Raw genomic sequence first — 19,696 nt, 5'->3', positions numbered from 1 at the left:
ATGCCGGAGTATGAAGAGGGAAGAATCAGCCTTCGAGACATGGAACCCGAGCTGAAAAAGGAAGGTGCTCAGGCGTTGAAACCATACACGAGGTGCTTGCTTAAGGCCATAGAGAGAGCGTCGGATGCGACATACATGATTAGGTCGATAGGGGTCAAAGAATCACAGAGGTTAAGACATGTAAACTTCTTTAGAAAGATACCCATGAAGAAATGCATTCTTCACATCAAGTTGTCTAATGGGCCACTACAAGCATACGGCAAAGGGGAGGATAGTGCGGATGGTGACAGGTTTGATGACTGAGCTGAAGGTCTCCTCGTAATCGAGACATTCTCTCTGATTAAAGCCCTTAGCTACCAAACTTACCTTGTAGCGGTCGATCATTCCACTTGCCTTCTGTTTAATCCGATACACCTACTTACAGCCAACAACATTCTGAGTGGGAGACGGTGGAATTAGATCCCAGGTGTTATTCTGAACTAAGGCCTGATATTCCTCTTGCATGGCAACTCGCCATTGAGAATGTTTGCGAGCTTGAGCAAAGGAAAGTGGTTCATGCAAAGCAGTAGAGACAGAAAATGATGCAGGATAGCATGAGATAACAAAGCGTGGAGAGGAAGAGAGCCATCTTTAGCCCTTGTCACCATTTAGTGTGTGTTCTAAGGAACAGGTGGAACAAAAGGAGCCTGGATAGTCTCATCTAGGTCAGTAGGGACTGAAGCATCCTCAACAAAAGCAACAGGACCATCAAACTGATCAATAACTTCAGGTACAATATCCGTCAAAGTAGTGGTTGTGGGTAAAGGGCTATGCAGGACATCAGGTGGAATAGGAATATGTGTGGTGTCCGAAGATACAGTGAGAGGGGGTACTGGGATCAGAGGGGATAGTACTAGTAGCAAAAGCAGAGCCCGAGGATGACCTTTCAAGTTCCAATGAGATAGGCACGCCATTTCTAAGTGGGAAAGAACGCTCATCGAAAAGTATTTGAAGAGATATGAAGAAGCAACCACTGATAGGATTAAAACACCAATAACCATGATAATGTGAAGGATAGCTAAGAAAAACACATGGCTGTGAGAGCGATTCCAACTTGTGGCGAGTATAAGGATGCAAATATGGAAAGCAAAGACATCCAAATACCCGTAGATGACTATAATCGAGAAGGTGACCAAATAGAATCTCATAAGGAGATTTGAACTGTAAGGACTTGGTGGGCAACCTGTTAATAAGATAGACATTTGTTTCAAAAGCACAGTCCCAATACTTAGAAGGAAGAGAAGAGTGAGAAAGAAGAGAAAGCCACATGTCAACTATGTGACGATGCTTAAGTTCAGCTGAGCCATTCTGCTAAGGAACATGAGGACACGGAATGCAATGAAAGATTCCATTACTTTGCAAATTCAGATTGAAAAATAGTAGGGAGGAATTCTTTGGCACCATCCGATTAAAAATACTTGATTTTATGCCCATAGAGATTTTCTACTAGAAAAAGAAAAGCACGAAAGATTTGTAAGTCTTCAGATTGAGCTTTCATGACATAAAACCAGGAAAATTTACTATAATCGTCGTGGAAGTGAATACAGTAGACATACCCAGTAATGCGAGTGGATTAATGCTGGTCCCCAGATATCAGTGTGAACAAGTTCAAACAAGAAAGTGTTCTTATGCATAGTAAGAGGAAAAGAATAATTTATTAATTCGCCTTGTTGACACGCAAAACAAACCAGTCCAACATGATCAGTATTTAATGGAAAAGAAAGACTTAGAGCACGACAAACAATTGGAAACGACGTATGACTGAGACGCTGATGCCACAGGGTACTTGAGGCAGATGTAGATAGATGAGCCTGAGGATAACTAGCGGGCTTGCCTCTCAAGTGGAAACAATAAAGTCTATCTTTAACTGGGCCTCACAAAAGCTCCTGACATGTTCGTTGATCCTTAACAATAAAACAGTCAGGATGAAGTTCGAAAAAACAAATATTATCTCGAGCAAATTTAGTTATAGATATGAGGTTTTTTGAGATATTAGGAGCATATAGAATATAGTTAAGTTTATAGTACGAAAGAACATGTTGATAGTGGAAGAACTAGAGGCAAGTACGGGAATAGATTTACCATCTCCAACATAGATGTGATCACAATTATGTGTCTCATCATGAATGTTTAGGTTGAAAAGGTTGGAAGTGATGTAATTTGTAGCACTCAAGTCCATGTACTAGTCAAGGTCATGAAGTCCCTGAGAAGAAGTTTCAGTAATATTAGCCTGACCACCAGAAAAATAACTGAACTGATAAAACGGGGCAATGTAACTGGGTCCGTTGCAGTTCTGACACAAAACTGACGTTGAAATTGGGCTGTAGGTAGATGTTGGGTTGGGCCATGTATGGAATAGGCTGGGCTAAGAGGATCCAAAGGGAGAGAAGGTACCGGGTCGAGGAAAGGGACTGGGTTGAAGAGTGCGCGAGTCTCAAGTCAGGTTGAAATTATGACCCGGACTGCTCCACCCAATTTCTCGTCCTTATCCTCCAAAATTAAGGTTAAACAGATTGCTCATCCCTTTCCTACTGCCATAGCCAGAGCTCCGAGAGTTGTTACTGCCTTGACCATACCCATAGACACCGTAGAAGTCACTACCATGGCTGCCGTAACCATTGCCACTGCCGTTCCCTCCATTTCCTTTGTTATTCCCTTTGTTCTTCCCTTCGCCACGATCTTCGTTCTTTCATCGACTATCAGCCTAATGCACTTCGATGGGAGATGATCTAAGGATTCCAAAGAGAGGAGAAGAAGCCGATTGTTGCTACCGTGATTGCTCGTGGACAGCAGTATAGGATCAACGTTCATCGTGTCCCATGAGGAGTGAGGTGAGCTCATCGTTATCATTGTATCTGATTTAGCTAGGATAAGAGGCTCCTATTTAGGTCTTAATCTAGTGTAAATACAATGATTTACCTTTGTTGGAGTCTTAAGTTTCCCAATTCGTATAAAACTAAGGGCTTTCGTCTTAACATCATTGATGAATCCCAGCATTGATTGTGAGTCCTTACGGAGGTCGCACCATTGTTGGTCCAAGAGATCTTCTTGGGTTGCTGCCTGGCTAAGGAATGCGGTTTCCAGAGAGTGCCAAGCCTCATAAGACGTCTTGGCAGAGAGAATGGTGAAGCCAATTTCTTCGGTCACTGCAAGCATTATGCAGGTGAGTACAAATTTGTCTCTGGATACCCACTGCAGATACTCTGGATTTTGTAAAATACTACCATCTGGTCTTTTAACTGTCTTGCTAAATTATGGTACTCGACCCTCAGCATAGGGAAAGAGGCCATAAGTCTCGAGTAAGGGGCTCATGATGCCCTTCCAGAACATGTAGTTTCGACCATTCAATTTCACTTGAGCAGTAAGAATAGAGGAGGGAAGGTTGAGAGTTGAAGTAGAGTCAGCCATGAGGATTAAGAAGTTCAGGAAAAGGAGAGAGGAGAATGAGAACTAAGAGGGCCAGGAAAAGAAGAGAAGAGATAGATTAGCCTTATCAAGGTCGACTATGTAGATTACTCCACCGTACGCTTGATACCATCAAAGTTTAGTAGATTTTGGCTGAAATCTCAACTAATTGTTTGAGGTATATTGTATTGAATTATATAGATATGTACATGACATGTTTGTGGAAAGAAATATTACATGATTATAATACAACACTTATACAAGGAAAACTAAGATTTGAAATCATTATTTTCTTTATTATCACCAAATTTAACGGCCCAAAGGTGTACTTTTCCTAAAAAAAAATTACGTGTTTCATAAATAGATAATAATAAGAATATGGTATATGTATGTTCTCAAAAGTTCATTAATTACAAGAAGGTAGGAATTACAAAATTGGAGCGAACTTAGTGCTAGATATGAAAATATAAAAGAGCCGAATCAAATAAAAAATAAATTGGAAATATGTGTTTATTTGCATAAAATATACATTCATACATTTACGGATTTTTAGACTTTTTTTGGTGAAAGTAATTTTTTTTGCTGTTTTTCAGTGCATATTTATTGTTTTTCCACATCATACATAATTAATTTGGGCCCTTAAATTCCCATCAATTTAATCTGGACCGTCCATTTTTATAAGTTTTAAAATTTCGAAAACACCCCTAAAAATCACGATCTGATCCCTTTATTATAAGAAGGATGACATGGTTGGCATTCTCGAGACTAACAATGTCAAGGATATGAAGCCCCTAAATGATAGAGTTCTGACTAAGACATGCATTCCAAGATGCTAGAGCTCCATGAAACCGTGGCCTTAAACATAGTAAATTGCTGCGATGTTGTACTATGGTCGTTTAAAGATTTGATTTTGACATTGGAAACTTTGGCCGTAGGTGGTGGGAGCGGAGGAGAAGACTGCGGGAGGCTTCTTGTTGACAGAAGCGACCAAGGAGAAACCTTTGGTCGGCACCATATACGTTTGTACAATTTATATTATATCATCAGGAAATTGTTTGTATAATTGTATTGACCATATTATTGGCAACCTGCGGTTTCTGAAAGTATCTGTAGAAGTCTTGATGTAGTTCAACTTCACCCAAAATCATTTGATCACTCCAAATCTATACCGAGGAATTTATCATGTTGCCCTTACCTATTGCATGTAATGGTGCTTTTAGTCTTGGAGCAGTTTCTAGCTAGAGGGCAAAGGATGATTTGACAGGGCGAATTCTGTAAACGACGTATGAAATCAATAAGTCAGTAGAAGATACGAATTCGACAATCCAATAACTGGTGGTTATAGATCATGTTTGCAGAAGTTTCATGCGTTCTCTCATCGATGGGATGGCGACACATTTGCATGTTTTTAGCAAGTAATTGCAGTCGGGCCAGGCCCCCTCAATGAGGAAGGGAAGAGGAAGGCGTTGTCAATCTGTCCAGGGAACACTGTGATGTATTCTAAGTATGATGGAAATGAGTACAAGGGAACTGATGGTTCTAACTACATCGCACTTAGAGCTTTTGATGTAATGGCAATGCTCTTGTAGCATGGCGTGCCTGCTGTTGGTTTAGTCTCTTTGAGGTCGAGATGTATTTGTATTGGGTACTGGCAGTGAATTATCCGTGGGCAAGGCCAAAAGGTTGCTTTGCAGTTTGATGGATTGTGTGTTAACGAAGGAACATGTTCTTGGTAAACGAAATCGGACAAAGGTCCTTGATTTCCATAAGAATGGAAACGATGGTGCAGTAATGCAAGTTTATCTGTACCTAGTTTTGTTGGCACTTTTCTACAATGCATAGGTCAGTTGGAGACTTTGAGAGTACATAAAATTACTGACTTTATTAAAATTTAGTTAAATCAAATTTGTGAACCGGTTTATTTAGAGATACAGTTCAATTAATGTAGTCGGTTCGACGAGTGATTTATGATCGATAACGTGGCACTTCCTCATCGGTCCACGCATGAAGGCTGATTTGTAACACTATTAAAGGTTTGTAGGATGAAAATAGGAAAGTAAAGAATGAAAATATTTTTAAAAAATTATGTGAAATAGACCGTCCATATTAAATGAGGTGAATCTAATGGCTCATATTGATTTCGTACGAAGTGAAAAAATCAAAATTATGCACCGTAGAATTTGAATTTTTTTTTCGGTGGTGAAAGTAGTTTTTTATACTTAAATAACTATTATAAATTCTGTACTATATGTGTATATATATATATATATTATTTTACTTCTTAGAAGTGAACAATAAAGACTTACAAAAAAAGATAGTAATAATGTTACGAAGATTATAATTAAAATTTATCTAAATATATCAAAAGGATGGGAGTATAATCATAATTAGTCTACATGTACGTTATTAATAATGCAGCTTCGTTGCAAAAGAATTGAAGTTAATCTAAATACATGGAAAGTGCAATGATGTTACAAATACATCAAAAAGGGTGGAACATGAATTAAAGTACGTCTAAGTGCATCAAAACTGTAAAAAATAGAATTATTGATTTACATACATAAAAGTGACCCCATAACTTAATTACATAAAATTAGGTACCTTTTATCCAGAAACATACAACTCACATGGCCCTGTAGACCTGAGCCTCACGATATCGACTACGGTCTCGGCGTTTTAACGGGGTCATAACGGCAAGTACCCGTCTCGAATCATGGATGTGCCAACTTCCTTTTAATTCCGTGTGGGTCCATTGGCGCACATTGAGAGAGAGAGAGAGAGAGGAGGGAAAGAAAAGGAAAATTAAAGAGAATCATTCGATTGGGTCATTACTCTCTTTAGTCTTTAGTTGGCTCGTCAATTCCCTCTCAAATCAATTGATAGATATAATCTTCCGCATCTTTTTGGAATCCCAAGCTTTCGTCTACCCAAGTTCGATACATCCGTATTTGCCCATTCTCAATATTTCCACAGAGATTTTCGGACGTAAATACCCCGATTAATCAAAGTGCTTCCCGAATTTCTACTAAATATCGCGAATGTCTCCTTAAGTTTCTCCGTGAATTTGTATTCTGTATATGGTACTTTCTCACGGGAATAGAAATTGGTATTGAGCAAGAACGAAGAAGCGCCAAATGAAAGTAGTAGTTGTTTGGCGCACACTCACGCCTAATAACGAGAAAGTTTCAGGTTCAATACTCAGTGAGATTATCCGTATCCGTTTATAGCTATTAGGATTTAAATTTCATGGAACTAAACTCACGAACTCCCTTATAACAAAAAAAAATAAATAAATGTAGTTGATTTAACTCAGTGAGCGAACTCTTAAAACATCTTCTTTCCTAAGTAGAATGCGTTTCTTCTTATTTGTGCAGGTTAATAAAAGAAGAAAAAATTTCAAGATGTGACAGAATTGCCAAATTGTGTTATCGGTGCAGAAAATTTATCCGAATTTTACATCGGATAAATATAATCAAAATGGTGAGAATTGATTGTTTTATGTCGTCAATAAGTAGAAAGAAAAATTTGAGTTTATAAGGAATCTTAAATATCACCATCTATCGACTTAAATTTTTAAATTAGACGTGAAATCAATCACTCTAATGAGAATTTTATATGGTATCAGTATAAGTTTTACATGCCTCTATCGGATACCCAAGCCACGCCCAAGGTCCAAAGTAGCCAAAATGTGCCTTATATTTGTCCAGCCTGAGTGTGGAACTCGTGGCCCGGTAAACTGATTGTGGAATAGTAACACCACTAGGAAATCAAATTAATAATTATAAGAAAAAGAATAAATTTCACTTTCATCCTTAAGATATTGCTCGATGATACTCCATCCCATTCTAGATTAAAAAAATTGAAAATGTGAACCTAATAAAAAGAAATTATTTTGGTCCTCATCATTTAGTTGTTCTCTTACCTCCGTTCTAATTTTTATGTACTTTAAAATCCTTTATTCACAGAATAAGAATAAGAATAAGAACAAGAATAGAACAAGAAAAAAGAGTTAGGATGTAAGAGGAAAGTATTTAAACAGTAAGGATCAGAAGAAATTTTTCCTTATTAATTTAATTAATACGATTCATTTGTGGAGTGTCATTTTTTGACAAGAATGAGATGGAGCAAAATCTCAAAGCATATTAGTGTATCTTATTTCATAGTATTATTTTAAATAATTTCTCATATTGTTGCTACCCATCTATTTTCTGAAGTCTAACATTATCACAAACACAATTTTTTCAATATCTTTCTATTTTTTAAAAAAAAATAGGGTAAAAAAAAAAAAAGAAACCATGTCTCACCATTTCATTCATATTTATTTCCTAATAAAAATTAGCTTTAAATTATATCAATTATGTTTATTTCTATTTTGAAATATTATTATAAGTCGTGCTATGCTCAAGTACCTTTCTAGTTTTACCCCGAGAAAAAAAACCTAAGAGGAGCAAATACCTAAGCAGTTTCGTGAATTCACGCGGCTTCGGGGTCGCGAAGTCTTTGATTAAATAGAAAACGACGGCTCCCTTTGTCATTTAACGGGGAGAGAGAGAGAGAGAGAGTGAGAGTGAAAGAGAGAGAATGATTAGTAGTTATAGGCAGTTGAAACATGCATGCCTCCATTTGTTCCCATTGTATTATGGTCTCCCCCTCTTTTTACTTGAAAGGGATGTATTGCTCGATTCGGTTGGATGCAGCGAAATCCGGCATGGATACTGCCAATATTTTTAGCAAAACCATACCCCGAAATATCCGATCTAATCTCTCGAGCCCAATGCGATTTCTTCTCTCATTTCAGGTATATCTGACCGTTCTTTAATTATAATCGGATGACTAACGACTTAAGATGAACATGTGCCTTTCGATTTTTCAAGATGTAGATCATAAAGATCGGGCCAGTTACCGTGAAAGCGACTCCGTAAAGATGTTGATATTATTATGAGTGGGGGTGGGGTGAAATCTTCCTGACCTGTGGAAGAAATGGGAGAAATCAGCCACTCGGGAGATGGGGTTTTCGAGGGCTATGATTGATTGTGGCTTGTGGGGAGATGATGATCATCATCATTGCATCTATTGTATAATAAAAGGAAAATAAGAAAGATGGAGTGACGTTAGGGCCCACACGGCTTACTATATATTTTTCAATTTGGAAAAAAAGATCGAACAAAAATTCCTCGATGTCTAGATGGGAAGAAGAATTCAAGTCCCGGGTCTTGACTACTAGGCTCGAGTCACATGCGATGGCTAATTCAACGTCGGCGTTGGAGGTGCTAGAAGATTTCTCGCCTTTCCCAAGTTACGGATTCGTTCATTGTTTCAAGTTTGGACGGACCCGATGACAGATTCCGCGATCTGCAAAATTCTCATCTTTACTTGAATTACCCTATTCCATGACCAACATACGTGTCGAATATATCCTATGATTAAAAAAAAAAAATCATGTCTAATGTTCTATCCGAGACATGATGATACGATGTCTCGAGAATAATGGTAGCCTTGCTACCTACCGAGTTAGTTCTGCTCCCTATCATTCCCATAAAACAGCACGTAAGTATGAGCAAGCAATATATGCACCCGTCAGATTACACTCATCTACTACATATTGCAGAATCCATATTCACATCACTTTTGCACGCCGAGGAAGTGACCGTGCTAGTACTTTGCAGGAAATAAACCGGACTCTTCCGTGGACTCATTAGTTAATAGAGGAACAGTGAAGAAGATATGAAGCTCTATCTCGAATCTGCAAGGCAAACAAATCTAATCTCAGAGAACTCGCATTAATCCCCCAGAGATAAATAGTCAGAAATTCTGTGCACCTTTAATGCATATGATCTTAGATCGGTGCTAGGAATGAGGCAAGAACAGTTTCGAAGGAGGACCCTCCACATCTCGCATATCACAGGCTTATCATCAAGCTTCGAACCCCACAAGAGCCAGTTCTCCGTCAGAATTAGATAGATGTAGACCTTGAACAGATCACAACTCCTCTCGTCCACCTTAATCGAGATGAGTGTATTCAAGATTTCCTCGTCACTAGCAATCTGAGGAAGAGCCCAGATACAGAATGATCACGGTTAAATAGCAGCAGGTACCAATTGATGTAAGTTATATCTAAACTCGGAAAATGAAGAGGGTCCCCCTGCCTGAAAATCGAGATAAGCAGTGAGAATCTGATAGGCTACTTTGCTCCTGAGGCTCTTGCTACGAGGATCAACACCAGAGATGCACTCCACAGCTCTCAAGCAATTTAAGTCCCGAGGTACTCTGTGCATTACAAAAAATCATATCAAAAGTAAAAAGAAAATAGGCATACGAACCAATTTAAAGTATTAGGAGATAACCTGTTAGCAATAGATTTTGCTACTTTCTCACAGCTGATGTTCCACTCCTCATCTGTGAAGTAACTTATCGTGGCCAACATGCATTTATACAATGAAGCAGAGAGACCTTCAAGTTGGCGATCTAAGAAGAGAGATACTATTACTTCGATAAGTTCTTCTGCTTCTGCAGAGGAGAACATGGGCCTTTTGCTCCTGCACAAAAAATGCATTACTATCTATTAAATACGAGGAAAGAGACCGTAATGTTGAGCAAGAATCGACCATATGGATCCACCCAGCATTAACATGGCTACTCCACGATGCATATAGCCTTCGAACACCAAATACATCCGGACAGCGCTCAACAGAGTTTCCATCTCAATTCTTCTGCTCTAAATCGTGGGAAAAGATACAAAAGAACCTCTCAAGGGTTAAAATCCCAAGGGCCTGCATCCTTGCATAGATTGCATATGGCTGACAATGTCCAATAATTATGTTTCTCAAGATGATAGAATCTCTATCACACTAATGCACTGATGCTTAATTGTAACTATAAATTAGCAAAGATACATTTGACATAAGGACATGGGTTGGCGACCCCTCAGGTTTATGTATAAATGCCTTAATACCATTTTTCGATCAAGAACAAGCACCAGGCATATTGCTTGTCGCTGCTCCTAAGCACTAGCTCTCCTTAACCAGTAACATACCTTACTTGACAAGAAGCAGTCACAAACTTAATCCAAGTCCGAATGTTTTGAGATGGTCCAACATGCTGCGAATCTGGATAGCCATCTCATATTGTGAGGAGTATGGACCACAAAAATAAAGCACTAGAAAATACTTTCTTCACATGCTCAGGGAAAAGGCATTAGCTTGATGAATCTAGATTGGGCAAGCAGAGAGAGCATACCAAAACATAACATGAGGAGCAATATCATTCTGACCTAGAAGCCTGACAATTCCCCTAATTGAAGGACTTTCCTATTTTAGCAGTAAGCATTATCCATTCTTCAGTCAAAAGCTCTAGCCAAGATAATTGGGGCCTCTTTTCTGCTTGTGAGGTTGCTCATAAGCATGTTTTAATCCAAAGATAAATATGTTCTGGTGCATTTACATGTTATAGAACCAAGGAACTTGCTAATACAATGGTCGTTTCATTTCCATGTTGGACACAATTGATGAAATGCAACATATGCCATTTATGTAGAAACAATAATTCAGTTTCACCATTTATTAGCAATATTTACCCTTATATAATGCACTAAAAGGCTAAAACTCTTGGTAAGGACTCAGAGTGCCTAAACAATAACCGAAAAGAGAACTATTATGTAAGCATCTTTCATAGACGAAATCCTATGACAGCGACTTGCATTACATAAGATGAACGACAATAGACAGAGGATTTTACCTGCGCAGGAAAAAGTTGAATTTGATGAAAGGTCGTGTGTGTACCCATAGATATCAAGGGCTCTCCTTAGTTCTGAATAATTAGGGACCCAGTCGATCTTAAAGTATGATGTGTCATCCTAAAAATTTAAAACTAAACATATTATCTATCTCCTAGGAGCATGCGCATGATCCTATAAGATCATTGGAATCTGATACATGAAAAACGACAAAACCAAAATATACCTCATTTTCCAGTGAGAATATGTCACACCAAAAGCTACAAGCACGTGTTCTTAGTTGTCCTCTTGATGAAAACATCACTGCCAAAGCAAAGTCTTAGAACATCTAATGATTCTCAGAAATTGTGCGATGATAAAGCTATTCACTCACTCAAATTGAAGGTCCATTTTGCAACAACCGCTTCAACATGATTTTGAGTGGTTACCAACTTCAACAACCATCCATTTACTAATAGTCCTTCCAGAAATGCATCCCCTGTGCAAGTATTAAAGATATCAATCTTACCCCAGGCTAAGAACAAGTAATCCATTGCATGATCACAAAATGTCACAGAGTGTATTTCCTTCACCAACATGGAGCCATCATATTATCCCATGGAGAGCAAGCTGACAAGTAATTCTGATAGTTCACCTGGAATAGACACAAATTGGTTTAGAAAGGAAATACCTTCTTCTCTGTTGAGCCCGACCAACGAATCAAGATTATTATCATAAAAAGACTGCAAAAGCTCGCAGCTTCGGAGCTCGGAGAAATCTGAATCTGGTGGATTTTTCTGCAGATACAAATGGTAAATAAGAAAATAAATTCTCCAGCAATAAGAACCCTATAGATCAACACCAAAAATGGATCCCAAAGCTCAAATTGGAATGCTAACCTGAGTTCCAAAAACACGCAAACCCCAATTGGTTACCTCATCGTCACTGCCCATGTCCTGCATCTGTGGAAAAAAAGGTTTGTTATTTTAGGTTAATTGAAAAGGAATTGAATCATAATGGAAAATGTAGACGACCTGTTTATGGTACCGATCGAGAGCAGTCGACAGGTGTGCTTCCTTGGTGTTGTCTTCATCGTCTGAACTGTCATTGTTTTGGGGCTTCTTCCTCTTCGATTTCACCTCGATGCGCTTGCCCTCCTCCTTGTAGTGATCAGCCAGCAAGTCATCCAAACCGATAACCTTCTTCCTGATCAAAAACCAGACAAAAAATGAAAGAGAATCAGATTGCAATATATTCAACAGCGCAGCAACTCGGATTACATATTGCAACTGAGACATCTCTAATGATTAACCGATTCTCGAGTAAATAAGGATGTTAACGACGCGAACGGGGAGAGTCTGGGGGTAGAACCTTCGCTTGGCGGGAACGTGAGTATTGACCAGAGGGTCATCGAGCTCGAAGTCGAGCCGAGAGCTCATCGAGGTCTTCCTGCGCCGGAGAGAACTCGTCGGCGAGAAGTTTCCGGTAGAAAATTGGCGATGGAGAATTCTCCCAGTGTTCCCGCTCAGTCTCAAAGAGAGCGCCAAATCTGAAAGAGCCAGAAGGAGAGGGCCTGTTTCTCTGGTCTGGACCGGACAGGGTGGGAAAGTTGGGTCCGGATCAATTAGCCCGTCTAGCAGTCAACCGGCCCGGTTCAAATGAATCGAAGATACTGGGCCCGGCCCATCCGGCCCAGCCCAGCAGTTAGGTGAAACGACAGCGTAGTTTGTCGTCTTCTTGTATCGAAATTGCTACGAACGGAAGAGCTTCACCGACAGCTGTGAAGACCGGCGTGACGGCGCAATGTTGCGGTTCCGATCGTGGAGGAGAGCGTTCTTCAGTAGTACAAGGAACAAGCAATGGAGACGTATGAGCACCAGGACAGTGGTGATGAGCTTCGGGGACGGGACCCACGGGGCTTTGGGGTTGCCGTCGTCACTGGTGGGGCCGGGTATCGGCGGCGAGGATGCGTACGAGCCGACCAAGATCCCAGGCCTACCCTCAGATGTGACCAGTGTTAGCGCCGGCCACTACCACTCCCTCGCCGTCACCTCTCAGGGCCAGCTCTGGGCTTGGGGCCGAAACCACGAGTCCCAGCTCGGCCGCGGCCCTTCTTCCCCTCGGTCAGTCCCTTTCCGTATTTCAAAATTGTTGCATGTTCGTAAACCATTCAGCTGAAGGAACTTTGTTGATGATCCATGAGATATCTTTGTTGTCAAGACCTTCGCTTGTTTTTCTGGAATAGTTTCAACTTTGCAGTTGCTGATGGATTTCTACCAATGAGGAGAGATTTTGTATGAGTTCATGATAAACTACCTAGCGATGATCCATGATTACCGGTCCTCGGAATTGGGCAGGGATTCGTGGAATCAGCCGAAGATGGTATTGGGACTGGACCGAGTGAATGTCCGAGCCTCATTTGCTTCCGGGGTTGTTTCTACAGCCATTGGAGATGATGGGTCCCTTTGGGTGTGGGGGAAGTCCAAACGCGGGCAGCTTGGTCTCGGGAAGGACGTCACCGAGGCTATCGTACCTTCCCGTGTCAAACCACTTTCTGGAGAAAAGATAGCAAAGGTTGGTTCTCGATAAGGTAGGAACATAACTGAGAACGTTCTTACATCGTTTGCGGACATGATGCATTTTGTGAGGGGTCGTTTTACTTTGACAGGTTTCATTCGGCTGGGGACATGCTCTTGCAAGGACCGAGGATGGGAAACTGTATGGTTGGGGTTATTCAGCAGATGGTAGGATAGGCAAGGTTGGGAAAACTCTTGAGACTTCTTTGTTAGAATCGAATGCTGATATGTCAGGTTCACAGTTATCGAGTTCGTCTGTGCAAGAAATTGCAGAGAAGAGGGTTTTGGACGGGATGGAGAAGGAGAAAGACTTGCCAATTGTATGGGAACCTCATCTCGTGGAAGAGACCCGAGGTTTCGAAGTCATTGATATCTCGTGTGGCCTGGACCATTCTCTTGTTGTTTGCAGTAAGTAATGCATTATATACTTGATTATCTTTGTGTAATGGTTCGAGAATGGCTTTGTTGATGGTTCAAATATCAGGAAATGGCAGTCTACTAAGCTGTGGGAGCAACTTTTATGGTCAGCTTGGGAGAAGGAATGCGGATTTGGGATTATTTCCGGTCGAGTTAAGTTCACATCCCATATGTATTGCATCGGGGCTTGGACATTCTCTGGCAATTTGCAGTAAAGGGTCACCAGATGTTTCAGAAGAGTCAAGAGACATCTTCTCTTGGGGATGGAGTCAGAGCTCTCAACTCGGTAGGACTGGCCCAGAGGACGTTCCATCAGTAGTCCAAGGACTCGAGGAAGAAACTCCAGTGTCAGTCTCGGGCGGGCGGGTGCATTCTGTTGTTCTCACTTCAAAAGGAGAGGTGTGGATTTGGGGCTGTGGCCGAAATGGGCGGCTCGGTCTGGGAAGCTCAAACGATGAGAGCGAACCAATTCCAATAGAGTCCCTGGAAGGTATTGAAGTCCTGCAGGCCGTCTCGGGTTTCGATCATAATCTCGTGCTAGTAGCTGAGTAGTGTCCCATTTGGTTGTGCCACTCCAACTGAAAATAATTGGAGCAGCGGTTGCAATACCGAGCAAGTCCAGACTCTGGTGTCTGTCCAAGGATAAAGGTCTTTGCCGCCTCAACCTGATCTTTAGGCTCTAAGTTACTCATAGACACTTGCTGTGGAAAATTGAATGGACCGGGTTTTTCACAGCCAAAGGTTTAACGCTACAAGCTAGTATAACTACTATAAGTTTCCGGATCCGCTATGAAAAACCCGAGTTCCAGTGTCATACAGGGGGTTTATCTTTATGTGCACAGGTTGATAGCTATGCCAAGTATCTCGACTCTAGGTCATGGGCGAAGGAGGGGACCGATGGATCACCGGGTGGTGGGGCTCCCTTTCGTGCGGAAGTCTTTACTTAATCATGAAGTAAATTTTACTTGCCAATGAAGTAAATACAAAATGAGTTCAATCTGAATTCTAGAACCACTGTAGAAAATTTCGTCCAGCAAAATTTAATCATAATGATGGTATAAAATATCTTCAAAAGCGAGTATTGCTTATGAATTCCAAATGAGATGCAAACACAATAAATACAATACTCGTATATAATGTGAATATAATTTTTATTCAGTTTTTCCCATGATAGATCTGCGGGTGAGCTGGCAAAACTGAGCCCGTGACTCGCGAGTCGTAACTCGCCGTATAGAAACAAAAGTGCCATAAATAAATAAATAAAATAAAAGTATCAATATCCATACCCAGAAAAAGAAGATCCTTTTTTTCCCCTTTAAGTTGGATATAACTTTCTTGCTTCCAAAATCCAAATTCTCCTAAAACGACAGAAAAAAATAAAATAAAAAATATTTTCGTCGTTGTTTTTCTTTTCTCATTAAGACATAGTTCACGTTTGGCTGTTTATGAAATTCGATGTAATGGAACCACCGAAAAATAAAAAGTAAAGATTCGACCTTAATGGAGATCGTGAAGTTATAGTTCCACCTGAAATAACACATGTGGATTATTAAGACTTGCGACTAGAAAAATGACGAAAATAATAAATCCTCTTAATTGATGTGCTTAAAGATCCTCGTAATTTATGGTGCGTTTGGATTCAGAGTTAAAGTAATTTTAATTTTGATTTTGATTTTGATTGTGCAAAATGACAAATGAGATGTGATTATAAATTTGACTTGAAAAACGTGTGTTTTTGTTGTGTAATGTGTTGAGTTAAAGTTAAAGTTAAAATTTTTTATTTGGGAAATATGTATTTTTGTTGTGTAGTGTGTTGAGTTAAAGTTAAAATTAAAATTTAGTGTTTGGGAATCCAAATAGATCCTTAAATTTTCACTCATGTCTATTACATATTTTTTGGATATTGTGTAATTATACGCATGCTATTATGACTCGAGAATTAGATTTTGAACTAAAAAGATATTTAAGCAGGATATAGTAAGGGTCATTGTTATCAGAACCGGACCGGACCGGGAGCCTAAAAATCGAAATGGCAGCTTTGAACCTCCGGACCCATTGAACCGGCCGGTTTTAAGTAAAATTTCATTAAACCGGCCGGTTCTATGGGTTTTTATGGGTTTCCTATTTAATGTAAAAATTGGTTGGTTGTGTAAGGATTTGAACTCATGACCTCTTGCTTTTCATATTAGCATACTACCAACCAAGCCACCACCACTTTTTTGTTCTTTTAACTCTACTTTTAAGTACTTATTAAAATAAAATATTTATTTTGAAGTAAGAAATATTAAATATAGATACTTTCTTATACTATTGTTATATTTCTTTAAAATCATCATACTTTTATCTTAATTATCATAATTTTTTTAATAATATGAATATTTATTTTATTTTAAATAAACGAGCGGTCCGACCCATCGAACCCCCGGTTGGACCCATAAATCCATGACCTCATACCCCTTTCGGTTCATCATCCGGTCCGGTTCTGATAACACTGGTAAGGGTCAGCAAAGAAAATTGCAAGACAAAATCAGCAAATCACTCCTGAAAAAGAGGATATTTTCTCATTCGCCATCCCACCTTGTTGCAAGTACACAACAACCCATCCCAATTCCCAATGTTTTGTCTGAATAAAACACCCATATACCATATTAATCATCCAAATAATTGACCTTTTTTTCCTGTTGTACAAAGAAATTTACCCTATTTTTTAAAATTTAATTATTCCATAAATCTAATAACCTACTTCACGCCTGCCCCTTTACTGTTGACACGTCTTTATCCTTATTATCCATTTTCTGGGGCATTTCAACCTCGTCCCTGAACTTCTTGTAAATGTCACCTTTGTAGAACTCCCGGGTCCGGGCGACCAAAACCAGCGACACGATCGCCCCGAACAGCGTCACGAGAGTCAGCACGATGAAGCTTAGCCGGTAGCAATGCGCCCCAATGCACGTCAGCTCCTTCACGTCGGACCGCTCCAGCCCCTTCCTCCTCAGGTCCTTCACCGCCTCACTGTCGTATAGTTTCCCCGTCACCTTCACGTTCAGGATGTATGACCCGAGCGGGCTCGCCAGCTGGCCGCAGTTGAACAGTGTCGAGTAGTACTTTAGCCCGAATAGCTCCGAGATTATCGCGAACAGCAGGGGGAGTTGGGCCCCGAATGAGAATCCGATTATGATGGATGCCACGTAGAGGGACCCGGGGGTGTGGAACGCAATGAGGATGTGCCCGATGCACGAAAGCAGAAGTACAAACGTCATCATAAGAGGCCGCGGGACCTTGTACCTGTCAACAATTATTGACGTCCATATCGAAAAATATTAGTGACCACTGACCCACTGTCGATTGATCTAAAAGACCATCAATGAAGATGCAGCAAACATTATATACTACTGATGAATGAGCATAAATATACGGTACCTCTCGAGTAGGCCTTCGGAGACGAAGCCCGAAAAAACCCGGCCGAAGTAATTCCATATGCTCACTAGTGACAGAAAGGTGCTCGTAATCCTCGCTGGGTACCCGAGGGACTCCCCGATCTGACCCAGATTGTCTACTGCAGTCAAGCTCGAGCCCAACCCGCAAAATGTCGCAATAAACAGAACCAGCATGTCAATGCTGAGAAGCGCCTGCAGAATCTTGTAGTCTTCGCCCCGAGCAGGTGGTTTAAATATGTCAGCATACCACGGCGTGCTCTGCTCCAGGTTTGGTGTCGTTGTCGGGATCAAAGCAGAGTCTGTACCGACCGATTCGGGATTCCGGGAAATTACTTTGATAGCGGGATTAGAATCAGCAGCAATTATATTACTGTTAGGCTGTTTACGTGAGCTCCAAAGGATCAATTCTTCCCTTATGATGATCATTAGAGGGACAAAGAGTAATGCACAGACCATAGTGGCGGTCGTAGCATAGGCCCATTTGGGAAAAACGAATTGCTTCTGCAGAATCGTTACGACCATCAGAAAAAGCGCGAGCACGATCGACACGTACAAGAATCTGTAAAAGACCCTCCTCTCGTTAGGCCTCCGGCCAGGCTCCAGGGTCCGGACCGTATACACGAACACGACCGAGATCGCTGCAGGAAGCCACGCGATCAATAAGATAAGTGACTTCGAGTCGTTCCCGTAGATGGCGAGGTACATCTGGGTCATCACCGCCCCGCTGAGGCCCACGAAGCCCTTCAGCAGGCCCAGCAACACGCCCCGGCCTTCCGGGAAGTTCTTAACGCAGGTGACGAGCGCCCCGGTATTGGCGAAGTTCTGGGAGTTCGCCCCGATGCAGATGTACGCGCACATGTGCCAGACCCGGGGCTTCGGGATTTTACCCGTGACAGCCATCCAGATCATGAAGTAGCCCGCAAAGTTCATGGCGGACCCGATGAGGAGCACCGCCCACGTAGGGATGACTTCGGCGATGAGGCCCGATAGGACACCGACGTTTGCGCCAAGGTCCTTGAAGAATCCTATGAGGTTTAAGGTTGTCTGGTCGTAGCCCAGGGTTGCCTTGATCTGCTTGGAATAGATTCCGAACAGGTAGGTAGCCCCGGCACCGAACATTACCAGGAAGGACGCGAAGACCGTGAACCACCGGCCCTGGAGGAGGTAGACGGTGAAGCGGACCGCGTCGAGGCCATCGGGCTTGTCCATTTTCCTTTCTCTTGGTAAGGGAAGGTTAAGGGAACAGCATTTGGGAGGGATTAATAGGATTGAAGAGGAAGAGGCAAATAAGTGAGTTTTGTAGTGAAGTGGGGAGAGAGGGAGAAGTAAGCAAGTGGCATGGAAAACTTGGGAAAGTGGAGAAATGTTTCTGGAAATGGAAAATCACGGGACCTTGTTATACTCTACATACATACATATATATATATATATACACACACACATACATATACTTTAATGAATTGTTATACTGTACATCACTATAGTGTCCTTGGCTGCTTGCTGACTGCTGAGCTCCGCTCACATGAAAAATCTTTTTCCTTTTTTCCATTTAATTAGGTTTTAATAAATAGGGAAGATATTTGCTGAGTATGAAAATATTCATCGAATTACGTATAAATAGAATGTTTAAAAGTAAGAAATTGGCCGCCAGTGATTTCATAATTTTAAATTTTTAGATATTATGATTGGTTTTTACTCATTCACAATGAAAGAGTAATATCTATTGAATATATTTTTCGATAAATGGATTTTTTTATCATGATTTTGGATCATTGTGATCCAAGGCACATTTCCTTGTAAATATAAATAAATAAATAAACAAACAAATACCAAACATGTAGTAATTACTAGTTCTTTCTCTTCTTCTTTTTTTTTTTGGGTAGGCAGTAATTACTAGTCCTCCTTTTGAATAGTATGACATGACATAAATACATTACGAGATAGGCCGATGTTCGTTTTCCGCTCTTTAAATAGTCATTTTCTTATTCAAATGCGACAGTGACTATTTACTTCCAGTTCAAAATATACATATGCAACTGTTCGGGCCCAACAATTAAAAAATCTCATCTTCCAAAATAAATTCGTAAGTTCCATGAAACTCGCCTTTTCTA

At 40.6% G+C, this 19,696-nt stretch overlaps 4 protein-coding genes across 5 annotated transcripts; 2 read left to right on the top strand and 2 right to left on the bottom strand.

The window, feature by feature from the left end:
• Positions 1-3,160: 3,160 nt before the first annotated feature.
• Positions 3,161-5,033, top strand: LOC116200525 (20 kDa chaperonin, chloroplastic-like). The gene is made up of 4 exons (XM_031531372.1): positions 3,161-3,202; positions 4,185-4,257; positions 4,378-4,463; positions 4,857-5,033. The coding sequence occupies exons 1-4, from the start codon at positions 3,161-3,163 to the stop codon at positions 5,031-5,033; spliced, it is 378 nt and encodes a 125-aa protein (XP_031387232.1).
• Positions 5,034-8,797: 3,764 nt separating this feature from the next.
• On the bottom strand, positions 8,798-12,922 carry LOC116200852. Its single transcript, XM_031531787.1, has 12 exons — positions 12,527-12,922; positions 12,190-12,361; positions 12,055-12,117; positions 11,847-11,952; positions 11,550-11,654; positions 11,403-11,479; positions 11,179-11,296; positions 10,478-10,550; positions 9,789-9,980; positions 9,591-9,711; positions 9,264-9,488; positions 8,798-9,187 (listed from the first exon to the last, which is right to left on the bottom strand). The coding sequence occupies exons 1-12, from the start codon at positions 12,592-12,594 to the stop codon at positions 9,140-9,142; spliced, it is 1,368 nt and encodes a 455-aa protein (XP_031387647.1). The 5' UTR covers positions 12,595-12,922; the 3' UTR covers positions 8,798-9,139.
• LOC116200854 (RCC1 and BTB domain-containing protein 2) lies at positions 12,922-15,156 on the top strand. 2 transcript variants are annotated; one of them, XM_031531788.1, is made up of 4 exons: positions 12,922-13,278; positions 13,513-13,729; positions 13,824-14,139; positions 14,216-15,156. In XM_031531788.1, exons 1-4 carry the CDS (start codon positions 12,959-12,961, stop codon positions 14,698-14,700), a joined length of 1,338 nt encoding a protein of 445 aa, XP_031387648.1. In that variant the 5' UTR covers positions 12,922-12,958; the 3' UTR covers positions 14,701-15,156. The 2 variants fall into 2 exon arrangements, with proteins under 2 accessions (XP_031387648.1, XP_031387649.1); XM_031531789.1 differs by having other exon boundaries at positions 13,138-13,278; positions 13,415-13,729.
• A 1,519-nt stretch (positions 15,157-16,675) lies between these two features.
• LOC116201115 (protein NUCLEAR FUSION DEFECTIVE 4) lies at positions 16,676-18,973 on the bottom strand. The gene is made up of 2 exons (XM_031532224.1): positions 17,569-18,973; positions 16,676-17,433 (listed from the first exon to the last, which is right to left on the bottom strand). The coding sequence occupies exons 1-2, from the start codon at positions 18,792-18,794 to the stop codon at positions 16,893-16,895; spliced, it is 1,767 nt and encodes a 588-aa protein (XP_031388084.1). The 5' UTR covers positions 18,795-18,973; the 3' UTR covers positions 16,676-16,892.
• Between the last annotated feature and the right edge of the window lie 723 nt (positions 18,974-19,696).

Source organism: Punica granatum, chromosome 3 (assembly GCF_007655135.1).
Source record: "Punica granatum isolate Tunisia-2019 chromosome 3, ASM765513v2, whole genome shotgun sequence".
Lineage (NCBI taxonomy): Eukaryota > Viridiplantae > Streptophyta > Magnoliopsida > Myrtales > Lythraceae > Punica > Punica granatum.
The sequence above is the reverse complement of the archived record's forward strand: the minus strand, read 5'-3'. Positions and strand labels throughout refer to the sequence as shown.